Source organism: Lolium rigidum, chromosome 1 (genome assembly GCF_022539505.1).
Source record: "Lolium rigidum isolate FL_2022 chromosome 1, APGP_CSIRO_Lrig_0.1, whole genome shotgun sequence".
NCBI classification, from domain to species: domain Eukaryota; kingdom Viridiplantae; phylum Streptophyta; class Magnoliopsida; order Poales; family Poaceae; genus Lolium; species Lolium rigidum.
In genome coordinates, this window is record NC_061508.1 from 72,542,329 (window position 1) to 72,561,667 (window position 19,339).

Here is a 19,339-nt window from a genome sequence, read left to right on the forward strand (position 1 = left end):
ACACCGTGGTTCATTTGTGTCTAAAAAATAATACAATGATAATAATTTTTTCACGTAGTGAAATAATGTACTGCTTGCTTTTAGAGTAATTTTTTGCATGGATAGATTCTGCGATTTTGGGTGTTGAGTGATAGTCTCAGATTTAGCAAAACAAAGTTCAAAATATGTCAAAATTTCATTGCAATGAAGGTGCATTTCTATCTAAATGGCAGTGGTAAATGTCGCCGACTCAAGACCAGATAGTTCTTGGTTCAGGCCACCCTATTTTCTTGCAAGTTATTGTATTCTAATTTACAAATTTAATTTTTTAAATCATGTGATAATTTTCATTTATCCGGACACCCACATAACTTTTTTATATCCTATTTGTACATCTCATAGAGGAACTCCACACATCGTCCATCAGTAACGCGTGATGGAGCCTATGGGGATGCACCCACTTGTATTTTTTTAAATTCAAACAAAAACTTAAACTTTTTCATATTTTATTATAATTTATGAACTTGAATGAAATTCAAATAAAATTTAAGCCTAAACTAAACTAAATCTCGTGCCATTCTCTTTCAAAACGTGAACATATACAAAACGTGAACATATATACCAACAAATGAGCAATGCCATTCTCTTACATAAGATTCATTCTTTGCATCCACCCAAGTAAAACCAAAAGGAGAAATATATAATTAAGATCAAATGTTGTAAAACAGATCAAATGAATAGTAATGTGGATTGATAATCCTAAAACATACAGGGCTGTCCAAAAAAATATGGCAGCACCAAGTCTCCGAACGAACAGGTGCACGGGTTGATTTTATTCAAACAGAAGGTAACATTTCCAAAAATGCTATAACCAATGTCACACTAGTAGAAACAAGGGCTTTTATCCTGTCCTCGAAAGTGCTTTTGCACCGGATTTGGCACGAACCGGTGCTAAAGAGGGCATTAGCATCGGTTCGTGCGGTCTGCACGTCCAGGGGGCATTAGCACCGGTTCGTGCGGGACCTTTTGCACCGGTTCGTAACACGAACGGGTGCAAAAGGGTTGGCGTCAGCCACGAACTCTTTAGCAACACGAACCGGTGCAAAAGGTTTTTCTGCTCCCCACGCACCTCCACCCCCCCCCGTGGATCACCTTTTCTAACACTGTAAAATAGAAAAGAAAATGATAGATTATTCAAAAAATAAAATCTTTTGAGATTCATGTATGTTATGCAACCTACTATTAGAGAAAATTAACAAATTTGAATTTTCACATTTATTGCAAAAAAATGTTTGAAAAATGGTAAAACCGCATTAACTTTTGCATACGACGTCGAAAAAAACCGTATAATATATCAAAATCATCGTGGGAAAAAATTACATCCGAATTCACCTGGGTTTACCCGGTTAGCTAATTTTTAGATTTTGAAAATTCCAAATGAAACTATGAAAGCAGGAAGATTTTAGTTTTTTTCCAGAAATTTAGGATTTTATATTTTTTTGATTTTTAAAAATTAAAATGAATAATTGCATCTAAATAAAGATTGCTATTACTTTTAGCAAATTATAAGATTTTCAAATTTTTAGGTTTTAGGTTTGGCAAAAAAAAACTAAAAAAAATTAAAATAATTAAAAATAATACAAATTATAAAGTTAATGTTTATTTATTTATTCAAGATTATTATTACAACATTACTTTGGTTTATTAAAATAATTATTTGAAATTCGAACAATAAAGAAATATGACATCGATCGACATGTTAATAGGATTGATATGATACTACTATCACATACATGCGCGCGAAGCACTTGGATGCGGGATGGAAAGGAACTTGGAAGTTAAGCGTGCTAGTGCTAGAGTAGTGGGAAGATGGGTGACCAAGCGGGAAGTTTGAGCACGAGTAAGTAATTGGACTAGAGATAAGTTTAGTTAGAGACTAAACTTGTGAAATAACTAAAATATTAGAAATTCCGAAAATAAAGGGAGTAGAAAATAATTCGAAAAAAGTGTTTTTCTGCCGCGGCAGACCCTTTAGCACCGGTTCGTATTCTCGGACGTCCGGAAGCCGCCACGTGGTGCACCTTTTAGCACCGGTTCGTAACTGAACCGGTGCAAAAGGGGGAGCCTTTTGCACCGGATTGTTTGCACCGGTTGGGCATCCGGTGCATATAGCCTTTACCAACCGATGCAAAAGGGCCGTTTTCCACTAGTGTCAGCAATTTTACCCGTTGCTTAGGGTAGAAACTACAGGTGCAGCCGATGCACATATTCTTCTGGTGCACTGGATACGTTCTCGTAAATTCATGCAAGGATCTTAGTGACAATGGGAAGTGGGAAATAAATTCCACAGCCGGTGGATAGAAGATGGACGTTCTTTTCTATGAAGATTATATTTTGCGAAAAATCCACCAGTTTATGAACCATCAATAGTACGTAGTATTAATAATTTGAAAAGTAATATAAACTACAAATAGATATTTCGATCACCTAGCGAAGACTACATACACTAGGCGCGCCGCTGTTGTCGCCGTTCCATCACCGGAGCCAACAAAGCTTCTCGCAGTAGAGTTTGTTGTAGTAGACAGATAAGAAAGCTTCATGCACTTGCCACTTGAACCAAAAGTCCGAACTGATGGAAAGAGCTAGGCAATCTACTTATACACTTCACAACACCCCCACTCGCGTGTTGTCAACACGTGAAAGAAGAAGAGCACACCGAAACAGGGCATCAGCGGTGGCTAAAGAGGGGGGCAACAGCAATTTTTAGGCTTAATTGCGAAAACCGGGGCAACAACAATTTTTAGGCTTAATTGCGAAAACCATGTGAAAGCCAGGATTTGAACTTGAGACCTGGGGCTTTGATACCATGTTAAGCTTCATGCAGTAGCCACTTGAAACAAAAAGTCCGAACTGATGGAAAAGGCTAGGCAATCTACTTATACACTTCACAACAGTGCTAAGCCCCAAAAGACCAGCACACGAGAGCAGCAATCGTCGCCAATGATGACAAGTGTATATCGGAGGAGACTGACATGAATACAGACCAACAAGCACGAAAACTGATCGGATCCTGGAAGATCCACCGGGCACACTATTCCACGCGTCCTTCGCCTGCGCTAAATGCACTACCGGAATGAGGATAGGGCATAGATTACCTTATTCTGACTTCAGGATGTAGCCGTAGCCTCACCATTTTGAAAAAGACAACAAAAACAACCAAAATAAAGAATTAAAACTTCCCGCTGGCGAGAGGCGATGGTCCGCAACACCTCCAAAACACCAAGGCCATTGGAGGCAGAGCTGACTGCCGGCATTGCCGACGAGGAGAAGGGACCCCAAACGGTTTATTGAGACGAAGATTGGCGTTGTTGAATAAGAAAAGACAAGCTGCTGGCTGGCTAGTTTGAGGGGGCGACGAATGCGGCCTTGAGGTTCACGTCCGACGAGCCACCCTCGAGCACCGCTTCTCGTGCCTTGTCCCTCCACATCTTGGCCTTGGCGCGCACCACCTCGGACGTGGCGAGGCCAAGGCACCTCTGCAGCTCGCCCGCGTCCAGGATGCCATCCTTGTCAATCACGACGGCCCTGACCCCGGTGCCTAGCTGCTCCATCAACCATGCGTTAGTGCCCTGGTCCGACCACTGCGGGACACCCACAACCGGCACCCCGCATGACACGCTCTCTAGCGTGGAATTCCACCCACAGTGGGTCACGAAGCACCCCACTGCCGGGTGCGACAGGACCTTCCCCTGGTCGCACCACTCCACCACAATGCCGGCGTTGGCGCCGTGGCTGTGCTCCTCGTCGCCGCGGGGGTTATCCTTTCTGAGCACCCACAGGAACGGGCGGCCGCTTTCTGTCATGCCGCGATCCACCTCCGCGATCTGCCGCTTGCTCATCACCGACGTACTCCCGAACGAGATGTACACCACCGACCCAGCCGGCCGCTCGTCCAGCCACTGAAGGTAGTCCTTGCCATCCTGCTTGAATAGATCGTTGTCTTGGGACAACGAGGTCGCCGCCGGGCTGGCGTCGAGGAACGATAGGACGGGGCCGACGGGGAGTACGTCAAGGCCGTGCTGCCGCAGCGACGCCACGGCCTCTGGCTCCATGGCGTCGAACGTGTTGGCCAACACGGTGGGTCTATGGTCGCCGAAGAAGAGCTCGCGGAAGGCCGTGTTCACCATGGCGAAGGGGTCGTCGTCAGACGTGCCGGTGAGGAGGAACGACGGCAGGTCGCGCGTGAGAAGCGTTGCCGGGAGCCCCGGGACGTGGACAGCCGCCGTCAAGTCGGTCGTCGCGCCGGCGGTGCCACCAAGGACGTGGAAGTAGCAAGCCAGCACGGTGGCCGACTGGATCCAGTACAGCACCGACGGCACGCCGTACTCCCGGGCGACGCCGGCGACCCAGGAGAGGAGCATAGTGTACACCACACGCGTGACGGGCCGTCCGGCGTCGCGGAGGCGCGCGAGCACCGCGGCCACCGCACGGGGCCCCTCGAGATTGAGATGGGCAATGTAGTCGGAGTCATCAAGGGCCTTCCTTCCGTCATCATAGCCATCCGAGTAGGGCATGTAGCGGACGCCGGCACTATCGACGTGCTCCAGCTCGCCCGCCTCCGGGAACATCCTGCGGTGAGCGGAGATGGAGGTGGAGACGGTGACAATGCCCCCCGTGGCGCGCAGCAAGCGCAACGCGAGGTGCCGGGCAGGTGTTATGTGGCCCTGCGCCGGGTACGACAACAGGAGGAAGTGTGGTACCGACATGGCTAGGATTGCTGGGAGATGTGCGAGTCCAGAGCAAGTCTGCTTATCAGTCTACTTGCTGGACTCGGGGTGGGTGCAGTTCAGGGGTATGGACGTCCATTTATATACTACTCCCTCCATTCACTTGTAGAGAAATGACTCCGGGTAGGTGAAGTTCAGGGGTATGGACTTAATATATATACCGTCACTTGTAGAAAACTGGCTGCTGATAGCGTGCAAAAATTGCTTAGAGCATGTCTAACACCCCCGTATTTCGCTGCCCCGTATAAGTCTCTTTTTTCGCCCCGTATCGAAAAACTGCAACATTTCGAGCCATTCCGTCTAGCAGACCCCGTAGTTCGCCCCGTATTTTCAAAAATAAAAACCCCGGGAAGTTCATCTTCATTGATCATACTAGGGATCATACATACATATTGATCATACTACGGATCATAACTAAGCAAACCTACGTCTAGTCGTCAAGGATGACGTAGGGGATGAAGGCGATCCTCGCCGCCTCCTCCCGCGCCTCCCGCGCCTCCCGCGCCTGCCGCACCTCGAACTCCTCGACCTGAGCGATGGCCGCCGCCTCCTCCTCTGCCTCCGCCCGAGCTTTCTCGGCGGCATCCGCCTCGGATAAGGCGAGCGCACGGCGGTAGGCCGCCTCCTCTTCCGCCGCCTCCTCTTCCTCCTCGCCGCCTCCGCTTCCTCCGCCGCTGGTGCTGCCGATGGTCGCCGCCCATGCCGCCTTGGACGCGCGGTCGCGCTGCCACTCGGCGAGCCACTTCTCGAACGCTTCGCCGCTCATCGGCTTGAGCGGCGGGTCCTGCTTGTACCATCGCCCACCGGCGGCGTACTCCCGGAGCGGCTCCGGCACGTACAGCGCGCCGGCGTACTTGCAGGCCGCGCGACGGCTCCCGGCGGCGGAGTACTTGCACTTCAGCGCCCACGCTTCCTCTACGGTGTCCGGCGAGCGGGATCGCTTCGATCCGCTCGCCGGTGAGGCCCTACTGCGGCGGCGGGAGTCCATCCTAGCTTGGGGGTGGAATGCGGCGCGGGGGAGCGGCTAATTGCTCGCCGGAGCAGGAGGAGGAGGCGGCGGCGCGCGGCGGAGCTAGGGTTGCGAGTGAGGGGTTAACCCCTCACTCGCACCTGCGCCCACTATATGTACGGGGCGACGGGGCCGATTTCCTGGGCCCCGTATTCCGCCGAAACGGGGCGGCCCGAATACGGGGCCTGCTAGACGGCCCAAACCGCGCCTGCCCCGTATGTCGCCGGAATTTTACGGGGTGGGCGGGTTATACGGGGCCTGTTAGACCTGCTCTTACCCTACTACTACTAGACTAAGGACTCCTTTGATTCAAATGATTTATAGAGGAATTGTGTAAGATTTAGATTCTATGGAAAAAATTATATACAAGTTGTTTGATTCATAGGAACACATCCTATATAGATTAATCCTATAGAAAACTTGTGTAAATCCTATAAAAAATCATTAGGTCATACATCATGAAAAAATTCCTTTACTACAATCAAACACACTTTAGCTTTCCATAGGATTCAAATACCCATGACATCCCAACCCTTTGCTTTGCCTATTTCTATGTTTTTCCCATCCTATAAATCAAAGGAGTCCTAAATAGTATTTGCATGCAAACTAAGAATGTCAATTTATCCACGGATACTGTATTCATATGGCAGGGTATCGGTACAATTTTATATCCATGAGTAGTACCCATATTCTACCCGTTAAGTTAAAGGCAGGACACAGGTATATCTTTATACCCGTGGGTCTACCCATACCCTACCCATTTATACTGACATGTGGATCTATGCTCCTAAATTTACTGTGTGAACCTATGTTATGTCGTCATCAATTATCATTTTGTTATGCGCTTGTCTAATCTTGTTGACTTATGACTTATGAGTATGTGAATTCTTAATTTTGATAATTGTCAACTCAAATACCTATTATTGAGTTAAGATGATAAATTTTTGTCAGATGCGTGATCGCTGAATGTTAAATTATGAATAACTTGTGTACTATATATCTACCCACTGGGTACCCAAATGGATACAGGTATCCGCCGGGTACGGATAAAGTTTCATACCCATGGGTATGGGTACAACTTTCTACCCATTAACTATAAGGATAAGTGTATGGTATTGCTCTACCCTATCTATACCCTACCTATTGTCCTCCTTAGTGCAAACTGCACACGCTACCAATAGGCACTACTGGTGCCGTAGCACGGCACGCTACTATTAGTTAGGAGATCGAGTAGTGACGTGTCATGCAAGGCCAAGCTGCCAGTGTGTCGTAGAGTAGCGACGTGTCGAATCTGTCATGTTACTCAATACTCATACTAGTTTTTTTTTTTTTTTTTGATACCAGTGCATTGGTATGGTTCTTCAAGTTTTTTTCTTGTCACACATGCAAAACATAATATACATGATAATTCAGTGTATTTAAAGAGATAAAAAATCACAATTTTATATCTTATGCATAGAAACGAACCATCCAGAATTTATCTACTATTGACTAAGTGTTTCCACTTCGCCAATGGTTTCAAGTAATAATTTTCATACAAGTCCAGATATACAAGCTTGCGTGACGATGTTAGGCCTCAAAGTCAGCATGATATGCTTCACCTTGGTCATGTCACTCCCTCAGTCCGTCACATTACCCAATTGAAAGTAGAAATATGTTTATTGAAAGCTAGGTCATTAAATTTTCTAACATAGGCCAAATTGATGGTGTTTACGATCTGTATAGATAACCTTTTTAGTCTCTAGCATCTGCTCTCGCTTGAGAATAGTCCTCTAGCTAAATTGCAAACACACAAGATGGCTATTAGATCTTAACCATGAACCAAAAGGCTATCATGTCCGGAAAGTACCATGTGCACATGAGCACCAGTGTTCTTTGGACTTTTGGATTTTTGAAAATTCTCAAAACCTCGCTCTTTTATGTTTTCAAAAATTATGGCATTAAATATGTAGATAGATTTAGACACGAGGAGTGTAGTCAAAAAAATCCCATTAAAAATACTTTATATTTTAGAAAATACAAAAAAGACAAATTTCTGACTATAAATAGTACTCCCTCCGTTCCAATCTATAATGCCTATAGATTTTCTGCATTTGTTTCATAATATAAGAATAGATCTACAAAAAAGATGGTGGAGATACGCGGGATGAAGGGATCGGGAGAAAATCAGGGGATTTTCTTTAACGATAGAGAGGTTTCCGAGATTCTGTTTTGACTTTTCTTCTCTCCTATTTCTGAGATCGTGGATGGACTCGTTAGGGGGTTTTGTGTTAAAAAATGACTTGCACTAATTACCGTGCAGAAAATCTATAGGCATTATAGATTGAAACGGAGGGAGTAGTACAATAGTACGTATATTTTGTCAGTATACTGTCAGAAATTTGTCTTTTTTACATCTCCCAAAATATAACGTATTTTTTGATGAGACTTTTTTGATTTCAATCCTCGTATACACATCTATCTACATATTTAATATCATAATTTTTGAAAGCAGAGAAATATGAGAATCTGAAATTTTCAAAAATCCAAAAGTGAAGGGAGCACTGACTCCCATGTGCACAAAATCCTTGTCCATATCATGTCTTGTTACTTTCTTCGGTTCTTCACTCGGTCACTCTTGACATTTACTTAGCCATCCTCTATTATGGACTGATCAAGATAATGGCACAATTTCCCCATGACAAGAGAAAACATATCAGATGTTTAGACACCCAAACAGAGACATAATAATCAGAAGTTAACACCCAAAGTATCTCCCTTCAGTTATGAGTTTGAAGCAATGCTAGCAACAGAAAAATTAAACAGAAGGACATATTTTTTAACCTTACAAGACGCACTGTCTGAGGCGATGATGCAGCTACTGAGGTTATACCGAGGCCCGTCAATTGCTGGTTGAAAACTATTTCCAAACCCCCTCTATGGACCTCTAAGGCCACTGAGAATTTCTGGAAGGGCTCTATGTTAAACTGTATAAGTGGATTGCCTATCTCTTTCTGTTAGATTGGTCTTTTGAAAAAGTTGGTTAAAGCTTAACATGGTATGAGAGCCAGGGTCTCGAGTTTGATCTTGGTTTTCCCAATTTATTCTATAAATTGTTGTTATCCCCCTCCTGTCTACTTATTGGCCTCTAGAGTCATAGGCATAGCACGTGTTGAGTTGTCTTCACGTCACACATGAGAGGGGTGTTAAACTGTATAAGTTAGATTGCCTAGCTCTTTTCATCAAATTGGTCTTTTGAAATAGTTGATTAGTGCATGAAGCCTAACACAAAAAAAACACCTATCAAGTATTGAGTCTGTTGAAATAGGAAACGTTTACAATACACACCTAAACACGTATAGACAGATCTAATAAGATCTGTACACAGGGATGAAGCTAGAAAATATTTTTACTGGGTCATCTCTTTATCCCTCTATGTGACAGTGGGATCAATTAAGCATTACTTAGTACAAAATAAGGAAAGATTTGTGCATTTCACTGGGATCAGCTGACACCAGTGCTGTGAATGCAGCTCCGTCCCTGTCTGTACATATATATAGTAAGATAAAAAAAATATAGACGAAATCAAATCGTGAGGCTCAAAAAGTAACTGGAACGAGGTCTTTCGGCGTGTCAGGCATCAAAGCACAAGCGACCGGTGACCATGGCGTTAGTATATCTCTATATGTCAGGCCCTCGACGTCCACGTTTTGGTAGAAACTTGATCGAGTTTGCCTTACATAACAAAACATGTTTAAATTCAATTATTTCAACTACACCAAATGATCTTATATGATTTTCTGAAGGCTTTCTATTTTACGATTCCTTGAAGCTGAAAAAATTAATTTGAAAGAGGTCTTCCAGCATGTCATGCATCGAAGTGCAAGCGACCAGACGATCATGCAATTAGTGTATATGTATATCGGCCCCTCGACATTCACGTTTTGGGAGAAATTGGATTGAGTTTGCCTTACATAACCAAACAAGTCTAAATTAATTATTTTAACTACACTCAATAATCTTTCAAATTTGTCAAGACTTTCCATTTTATGGCTCCTTCTATACAACGGCCATTGTTGTTTTATTTGATTCCCTTTATTTATACCCTCATGATTCAACTTCATATTTCATTAAGTTTACATGCCTGCCATACAAAATATAAAATAACAAAAAAAGCCGCGCATATGCGGTGTCACCTCGCTAAAGATAGTATGATCAGAGAGTGGTGTTTTGGCACCCGGGAGAATATACTCCCCGTTTTGAAATTTAGTTTAAAAACACTTTTAAAATGTTGAAAAAATTGGACACAAAATCTAATGGGTACATCTCAAAATTCTACACGCTCACAAAATCGTTTCACGAAAAACCCACATTTTGGTGTCATGTGTAATAAGACGAATTTTGGTGTAAAAAAGGTTGTCTATGTGACATTTTATTTTTGTCTTTCTCGCACAAGTCACAAATAATGTCAAGTTTTCGCAAAACTTGATGTGCACACATATAATGTTGATATGCAAGCGTGAAATTTTTCGTTCGAATTTTTTTGACATTTTGAAATGGTTTATCCGGTGGCAGAAGCATATGCTCTCATATGTGCCGAATTGAATTTCTGGTATGATCACCATTTTATTTCTCACATACGCGGAGTTGAAGCGTAATAAAAATGTGACACATATTGCTAATTTTATATTCAAAACCCTATATGCGAAAAACGAAAAACAAGTACTCCCTCCGATCTATGTTAGTTGTCTCAAATATAGATGTACTTTGTGTCAAAAAAATATAGATGTACTAAAAATATTTTAGTTCTAAATATATCTATGCTAACGATAAGTAATATTAATCAAAAGCACTAAATCACACCGAAAGAGAGGTGAGTGTTCTTCTTTCTGCAAACCATGTCGAAGTGATGTGTGTATACAGACACTCGTCGAGACATAATCGTCGGTATCACTTTAGAGAAATCTTTTCCACCGACTTAATCAAGTTGTCAAGCATCAAGGCCACACATGGGTGGGGCACGTATGTTAACAAAAACCATGGGCGGGGCATGTTGCCATGCATAGATCACGTCCGCACTGTCAGGTGTTGCAGTAAGATATTATAATAAAAAAAAGCTCGTGCGACGTGAGTGCATCAATATGTAGGTGGATTTGGTCGCATGCATGGGTGTGTTAACTGCAAATAGTATTCTCGTTCGGCCTATCAATCTCTGCTTTGAAAGCTTGCTTCAGAAAATAGTACTTTCTCTGATTTCACAAAAAATGTTAATTTCATTTAAATTTAGATGTATCTAACTAGTATAGATTATGTCTTTCAGGCCCAAATAATACACGAAAACCTTTTTTCCGTGTGTAGTGTGGAACCACCGAAGAAATATTTTCTGGACTGTAACATTATATTTGCACATGGCTCATTTAAACATAGGTGCCAGCGTATCCGTCCACCATCGCAAACAGTTGGAAGGTTGTACACCATGTGTAAACATTTTGCGGCATCTCCTTTTGATGTGTATATCTCATTTTCTTCTACCTATCCCAACCGGCAATGAATTAAAAGTCGTGTGTAGAGCCCGAGGTTGCCTCCTGGTATTCTGCCACGCGCGTAACTTCTTTGCCTCCTCCCAGGTGCCACATACGCGTCATCGATGACTCGGTTTCGTCAGCCGTGCTAGATAAAATCTCCACGCCGTCGCCCTCTTGGCACAAACCACCACTATGGTAGACACACATCACTTCGACATGGTTTGTAGAAAGAAGAAAACTCACCTCTCTTGCATCTGGCAGTGTCCGCTGGTGCAGCGTCGCCGTGTTGACTAGGCACCTTCGGTCACAGAGGAGGGACAAGCATCTCCGGTCATAGAGGTGGAGCAATCCCTCCCATGGAATGACCAAGAAGCCGGCTCCTCGTAATCTGGCCTGGTCCTTCGATGGCGTCGAAGGCGAAAGGACTTTGGAGTATGACGAAGACAAGACAACATCGTCGGAGGAAGACGAGATACCACAGCACGAATGGTGGGAGCTGGCTGAGCAGCAGTAAAAGACATACCTACAAACTACAAAGGAAGCGTTGATGGGCTGAAACACGAAAGATGACTGGAGAGTCATGAAATCCTAAATTTAATAACATTTATGATCGTAAAGTATTGAGATACTTGATCTTATTAAAGTATGATTAGATACTTAAATCTTCTTCTGAAGAGGAAATAAAATTCATTGGAGACGAAACCAGCTCGATTTGTCATAAAATATGTTTTTGGAAAAATTCCAAGAGTTGTCTGCATTTAAGTAGCATTGCTTGAGTCATTAGGTTTTAAACTAGCAATCATAACAATTATGAGAATTGATGAGAAAATTGACAAAACTGCATCCACTTCTTAAGGTGGAATAGGATTGTATGTGTACAACCGGTGGGTTTTGTAAATCATGTGGATGCTAGAATATCGTAAATGGAATTCTAAATTTTGGGATCAAAAGGATTTTAGATTTATCTAAAATAAATAGAAGACATGTAATTGCATTAAATTGAGTGGGAGTTTAAACAGTTACCCTAAGAACATCAATATGTGATGACATATTTTTGAGTCAGAGCTATGTGTGAAATTCCATCTTGTATGTGATGACATATTTTGAGTGGGAGCCACCTGAAAAAAATTCCGGCAGATATGTGGTGACATATTTGAGTGGAAGTTTTGAATAAAATTGCTTTAATATGTAAGTGACATATTGTGAGCATAAGGTACCATAATAATAAATGAATTTGAAAACTATTAAAATGTCTATGTGATCTATTGAGATAGATAGAGAAAGGTTTTAATCATAAAGTCAAAATTACCGTCCTAAGAATAAAATTCTGAAGAAATTCAGGATGTGATAAGCAAAGAAAGAAGTCTTCTAGCTTTTAATATTATAGAGTACAAACATCGAGATGTTTGCAGTATACATTTTCTGGGATGAACATGAAGATAGAGGTTCTACATCACCTATGCCCGAGTCATAGAGTTCTATCATTAAACTATGATTTGTTAATGCAATATGTGATCCAAGTTCTTGTCAGAAGAACACGGTCTGAAATATTTTTTGAGAAAAACACTGAACAAAATATTAAGGTGATTCTCAAGTATCTAAAGAAAATTGAGAATAAAATTCCAAATATCCAAAGGATAGTAAACTTGAAGTCGTAGAGATGTCATGTTGGTACAAGTTTGAAACACTAACCTAGAAGATTAGGAATACCACATAGAAAGGAGTATAAAGATTGGTTGATAATTTGATGCATTACCATCAAGATCTCGATAAGTTGGCTATTTTTTATTTTCACTAAAGTGTGTTTCCTAGTATTCATGACAAATTAATTAAAAGTCAGTTTGACTAAAATAAACGTCATGGAATGGATGAGAAAGAAAGTCACACGAAAAGGGTGAAATGATGATAATAGATTTATCACTTTGATAAGATAATGTCAAATAAGGTGACATTATGGATTTGCAAAGAACATGTGAATCTGAAGATTCAGGACACTAAACAACCTCCTCCACAAGCAAGTACGGTCACAAGCGCATAAGTGTATGTCGTTATGATGAGTAACAAATACGACTAGATTATTTGTACTCGAGTGCAAGTGTGAGACTGTTAGAGATAGTGCTCTAGATACAAGTAATAATGGATATTTCTTATATGTCAAATGTTCATCATTAGTTTCGTGCCATGCTATAATTGTATTAAGTGGAATCAATAATACATGTGTGGTATTGTAAACAAAATAAGAGTCCCTAGTAAGCATACAAGTGTGTAACTAGTCCTTTGAGGCGTTGGTTGAGGTTTTCGCGATCATGGAGACAAACGTCATTGACAATAAAATCGTATCAGTTGGATGAATGATAGGATGGACATACCCAACATAAGTATTTTAACCCGATAAAGTCTCATCAAGTTGTTACGATGTTTATTAAGTGCATAGTGACTTAATCCTTAGACCGTGAGATCGTATCTAATCATTATCTCCGGAGGATGCCTTGACTGTATCAACCTTCACAGCGTAATAGGGAGATCATAAAAGTGTAGCTGAGTATTCCAAGGGGATGGTTGAGGCGTATTGATCAAGAGCGGGATTTGTTCGTCAACGTAACATAAAGATACATCCATGAAAGCTGTGTAACGTATGACTAGGTCATGAAGATGGAATCACACATGAAAGAGTTGAAATAGCCTTGTCAGTAACGAGATAGAACGAGGTATTGAGATACCGACGATCATGTGTCTCGGATGAGTGTTGGTATACAATGAACAAAACGAATATGACTCGATGCAATGGTTCAAACGAAGATTATTAATCATGGAATGCATATAGATCACCATGGTTATCCAGAACCCCCTAGTGATCAATTTGGCCGGAGACATTGTCCCGGATCATGACTATGTTACTTCCGAACATAGGGTAACACACTTAAGGGTTCACCGAAACTCAAGATAGTTTAGGATACATGCATAGAGAGAGATATCCGGAATAGGGTTCCGCAGATATCCGAAAGTTGTTCAGAATAGTTCGGGAGGTGTCTCGAACAAATGGCAATCAAAGGGTATTTTTAATATGTTAATTAGATGATTTAATATGCTAAAATATATTTAATTTTAAAAAAATGTATTTAACAAAAAAATTCTCTCTACCTTTATTGTCCCCCATATGGAAGGGGCCCATGAGGCAGAGGAGAGGGGGTGGCCGATCGGGCCAAGTGGGCTGGCCCACCCGGGGCCGAACGGGGCGGGGGGGGAGGGGGCGCGCGGCCCGGCCAAGGGCCGCCCGGCTGCCTGCCTGCCCACCTCCTCCTATTTTATTCCACCTTACCCCCTTATGAAGTATTGCCCCCCTTTTCCCCTATATAAAGAGACCCATAGAGGAAAATTAAATACATAGTTAAATAGAGAAATATCTCTCTCTAGTTTTCTTTCCGTGCGGTTCCCCGAAGAACTACAAAGAGAGGGAGACAATGCCACCCAATATGCGGGAGCGCTGCCAGGATCTAGAACTATAATATCTACTTCCGCAACTTCGCTTCATTGAAGCCAGGAGCATCGTTGAGCACCGTACGTGTGTGAAACTTAGAGTTGCTGCACCTACGGCACTTGACGTCTTGGGAGAGGACTTCTACACGACCCTGAGGTCAGCGGCGAATGTTTGTCTACATCAACCATGTTTCACCGGAACGTTAGCCGCTATCGTTCTACGAGGTTACGTCGCCGATATCATCTTCGGTACTGCATTACTACGTGGATATATTTTGGGCATATTAGGGTTTTCGTTTAGTTAGATTTTTTGTTTTCTGTTGCGAACCCCTTCAGTGAAATATTCCTGCAAGTTCACCGTTTTTATTTAAAATGGAAACTCAAAATCTTCGCATGGTTTACATCCTCACATATAAAATAACTCGCTCACTCTTCCCACTGGCAGCCTCCACATATCTGCACTTTGCCTCCATGCAAATCAACTATAGGCTGCATCGACCTCGCGCCATCAGATGCGGAGGAGGAGCATTCCTCACAACATAATAGTGTTGGGGAAATCATCATCGACCTCGCGGGGTCTTACTCGGAGGAAGAGGAGTTGGACGGAAAGTAGGAGGCGAACTTGAAGGAGAAGTTTGTGGTGGAAGAGTCAATCACGTTGGTTCAGCGTGAGGAAGAAGCTGAGCATTGATGAGTCCACTTTTGAAACATATTTTCCTTATGTTTTGCATTATTAGTGATCTGATTTTAGTAATTTACGGTACTAGCATGCACCTTTTGTGCTTTTTATCATAGGATCCTAAATTATGAAGGTATCGATGAATTTATCATTTGAAGATATCATATTGTACATATTTTGAAGTGATAAAAGCTATTTAAATGATTCTCCATTAACATGAGTGAAAGGGCATGGTAGGAGGCTACTCCAAATGGTTTAGTTACTACCATTACGGGCAAGGCCTGCCCGTACTGCGTGCCCTTACCATGTGGCACCGAATCTGCCTCATCAAGTACTTTCCCCACACGAAGACGGATCTGACATCCGACATACACATGTCCGCTAGAAACCACAGAATCCTCACCTCTGAAAACTTGCAGAGGGCATCATCCTTGGTGCTACACGGATCATCTCCTCCATCATCAATCGCTGCATATCCATCCCCGTCTCCATCTCCATTCTCATTTAATCTTGTTGTAATTCCAATGGCTATTGTGGATTTGCAGTTTTATTCATCAAAATACCATTAATCATTCCACGTGCTTATGATGATATTATTGATTACTTCCATGAGTGAGTAGCTTACCTTGTTCTTGGGGAGATGGATATGAACCCTAGCAATATTATGATGTAAAATAAAGATGATCTATAATTTTTGTTTATGAGTACATAGTAGTTTTATCTCTATAATTTTCGTTATGTGAAGTGCACCATGTAATATTTGCCTACGGGACTAAAGATGAAACTACCTTTTTTGTGGTAATATGCATGGTGCTAAGTGACATAATATGTCAGCATGCTATTCACATGCGTAATGGGGGTAATAGGGGATTCACAATGCTTACAACAATATCCACGACGATACCCTTAGTTATAAGGGATCGGAGTGACTTGCTTACGATCATCGATACCTTTGATCCGGATTATGGATTGTAGTATGATAAGCTTTTTACCTAGAAGACCTAGGTTTAATCGAACCTTGCGAAGCACTCCTAAAGTGGTGTAAAGAAAACATGTACAAGACTTGCTAGTTGATTTTATTTTATGTTTACCAGACGTATCTAGTTTACTCTTAATTGGGTTGTGTTCAATGATGGAAATAGGTTAGTGTTAAGGATTCTCCTGCGGCTATGCATACATATAGAAATGAAGCGCAAATGTGTAGTAATAAAATAGACATAAGAGATTTGTGAGCAGCACATCCGTAAATACTCGTGCCCCAAAAGCCAGAGGTTACAAGAGCCTCTTGGTCCAACCACTGTTCCCACAACCGCGAGTACCAACAGTTATTAAGTAAATGAATACAGACCAAAGCACTAAGCTAGATGGTTGTACCGTTGATACCGAATGAATCACTAAACATATACCGTTACTTGATCGATCCGATATACATGGGTACCTGCAGGTTTCGCGTAGCACGCCTTTATCCACTCATCTCACTTCTTCCCTTGATCGATCCGATATACATGGGTACCTGCAGATCATCGAATCAAGGCAAAGCGATAAAGATACAAGATTGCAAAACTCCTATTCAATCCATACACATATTATAAGATTTGATGCACATAAACGCTGCGAGAATTTATCCCAACCCGCAACACGTGAGGACTACTCGATCACACATAATATCAAGATCAACATCAAAGATAGAAATCATTGTGGCAAATACTTGGATTGAAATCACAATATTCTTAAAATGGTCGCCAATCCTCAAGGAGATCTCTATTGCAATGGTGATGGCTATGGCTATGGAGGAGATGGGAGATGGAATGATGAACTATGGTGGTGGATCTCCTTCGGTGTGGTGTAGATGAATCTGATGGCTTGTGGCTCTGTTTGGCGACGAATGCCTCTCCTTTTGGTGTCGGGTCCTTTACAGAACTTATAGGGTTTGACCTCGGGAATGCTGCGGCGCGCAGTACGGACGGACGGTACGGGTGGGGGTTGCCCGTACCGGTGTCCGCTAAACCTTCTGGAACCGCCTTTTGAAGCCTGGTCAACTTTTGTTGCCCTTGTGACGCGATTCTCTTCAATAATTGCGGGTCCATTTGCCATTATGACCTGATTTCGTGCACACCATTCATAGATAGGAGAGATTGCACATATTTTGCAATAATTAGTCATTAGTAACAAACTGAGAGGTAAACTTAGTCAATTTCTTAACTTAACTAAAGGTTTAAACGCGAGAAAAAGTGGTGTATTTCACAGCCATCAATCATAATATTGGTTATTCGGTATGAAATAACATATGGATTCCTGTAAATCATCTTATTATGGAGCTCCTCCTATATATACACATGAAATACAACATAGACTCATCTTATATTAAAAGTAGTAGCAATGCTAGTGGTGGATCAGACACTCCCTGAGAACCCTTTAGCCTTCTTGAAGTTTCATAACTACTATATTAAACCTTAACAACTTCCTTTTTTCTCAGATTTTTGGATTTTTTTGGGCCTATGTTGTTAGCTGACACGTGTATTTTTGTGCATCCGTTCTTTTCCGTGCGTAGTTCTGGGTACACCTTTGATTTGCCTTTCTATTTTATCTCCATCTGGTTTCCCATTGGTGCTTACTTTTGGGTGCCTCTAATCTTTTCATTTGCTTGTGCGGCTGGCCTCCATCTCCAGAATTCTCGTGTCCACCGCCCCACCTTCTCTCAATTTCCTCACCTCTTTCTCTCTCTCTCCATCATCTCTCATTCTCCCCCACCGCCTGAGCTCCTCCCAGATTGCCATACGCGTCGATGGAGGAGGAGGACTGCGGGTACGACGCGGCGCTAAATGGCGGCGGCGGCCGGCGATGGCCGTTGGCGGGCACCACCATGCGTCTTACTCGTGGGCCATCATCCAGTTCAATGGCATCAGCGGCTCCAAGGACAACAACGCCCTCCACGCAGGAGCCGCCCTCTGCGCGCCCATGGCCTCGCTCGGCCATGTCGACGCGCTGGGCGAGCTGGGGCACTGCCTGCAGGACAGCTGGGGCGTGCGCTGCTCGACGGGCGCCGCCACCGGCGACGCACATGCCTCCAACCGGTTCTTGTCCGAGTGGTTCGTGTCGCGGCCGCTCGGCGCAGAGAGCGCCCCTCCGCCCCACGACGATGGTGAAGGGGGGGGCAGCAACGGCAGGGGCCTCTGGTTGTGCTCCACGCGCTGTGCAGGCGGCCGGAGACACGGCGGCATGAGTTCCGGTGGTGCTCCGTGTGGGGCGTCGCGAACCACTGCTTTTTCCGCGTGTCGGTGCTCCGGATCACGGCCGTAGCCGCATCGGCCGTCCTCTTTCCGTCCGTGCCCGCCGGCATTCTTGCGTCACACGGCCAGGGCCGTCCTCATTCAGCTTTCGCGGATGCCGCCAACTCCACCGCCGGTCTTCGTGCGCCACGCCGCCGGGTCTCTCTCCCTGGCCGCAGTAGCAGTGCGCGTCCTAGGTGCCGTCGACCTCCAGGTCGTGCATGCCGCCGACTCCGCCGCCGGTCTTCGTGCGCCACGCCGCCGTGTCTCTCTCCCTGGCCGCCGTCGCGGTGCGCGTCCGTGGTGCCGTCGGCCTCCAGGTCGTGCGTGCGGTAGGATCGAGCACGGCCGCTGACGCCGAGGTCGAGCCACGAGCGGTGGGCCCGGAGTTCTCGGTGGTGAAGACAACAGTGCGGCGCCACACGTAGGTGACGCTGAACTCGCTGCGGCCAAATTTCCCGCAGCCCTTGCTCGCTGTAATGTGTTTGTTCTTTTTTCTGCAGGTTTTCAGGTGAGCGTGTGTGGTGATTGCCATCTGCGACGAGGCCGGCCTCCTTCGGCGTGATGATTCCCATCTTCGAGGACGTGGGCATCACTAGTGGAGAAGAGGCCTTTGGTCCCAAGCAAATGACCCA

General features: G+C 43.8%; 1 protein-coding gene and 1 non-coding gene across 2 annotated transcripts; one reads left to right on the forward strand and one right to left on the reverse strand.

Annotated features, from left to right (window-relative positions):
• Window positions 1-3,377: 3,377 nt before the first annotated feature.
• LOC124647215 (UDP-glycosyltransferase 75C1-like) lies at window positions 3,378-18,212 on the reverse strand. Its single transcript, XM_047187187.1, has 2 exons — window positions 18,147-18,212; window positions 3,378-4,796 (listed from the first exon to the last, which is right to left on the reverse strand). The coding sequence occupies exons 1-2, from the start codon at window positions 18,210-18,212 to the stop codon at window positions 3,378-3,380; spliced, it is 1,485 nt and encodes a 494-aa protein (XP_047043143.1).
• LOC124685470 lies at window positions 8,608-8,759 on the forward strand. The gene has a single exon (XR_006997464.1). It is a non-coding gene; the product is annotated as a U4 spliceosomal RNA (small nuclear RNA).
• Window positions 18,213-19,339: the final 1,127 nt, after the last annotated feature.

Excerpts from the sequence above, each read along its gene's own strand:
- LOC124647215 (XM_047187187.1), bottom strand. The coding sequence starts at position 18,212 with ATGGCAATCTGGGAGGAGCTCAGGCGGTGGGGGAGAATGAGAGATGAT. Across the intron at positions 4,797-18,146 it reads ATGGAGAGAGAGAGAAAGAG|ACTGATAAGCAGACTTGCTC; the intron begins GTGAGGAAATTG and ends TCCAGCAAGTAG.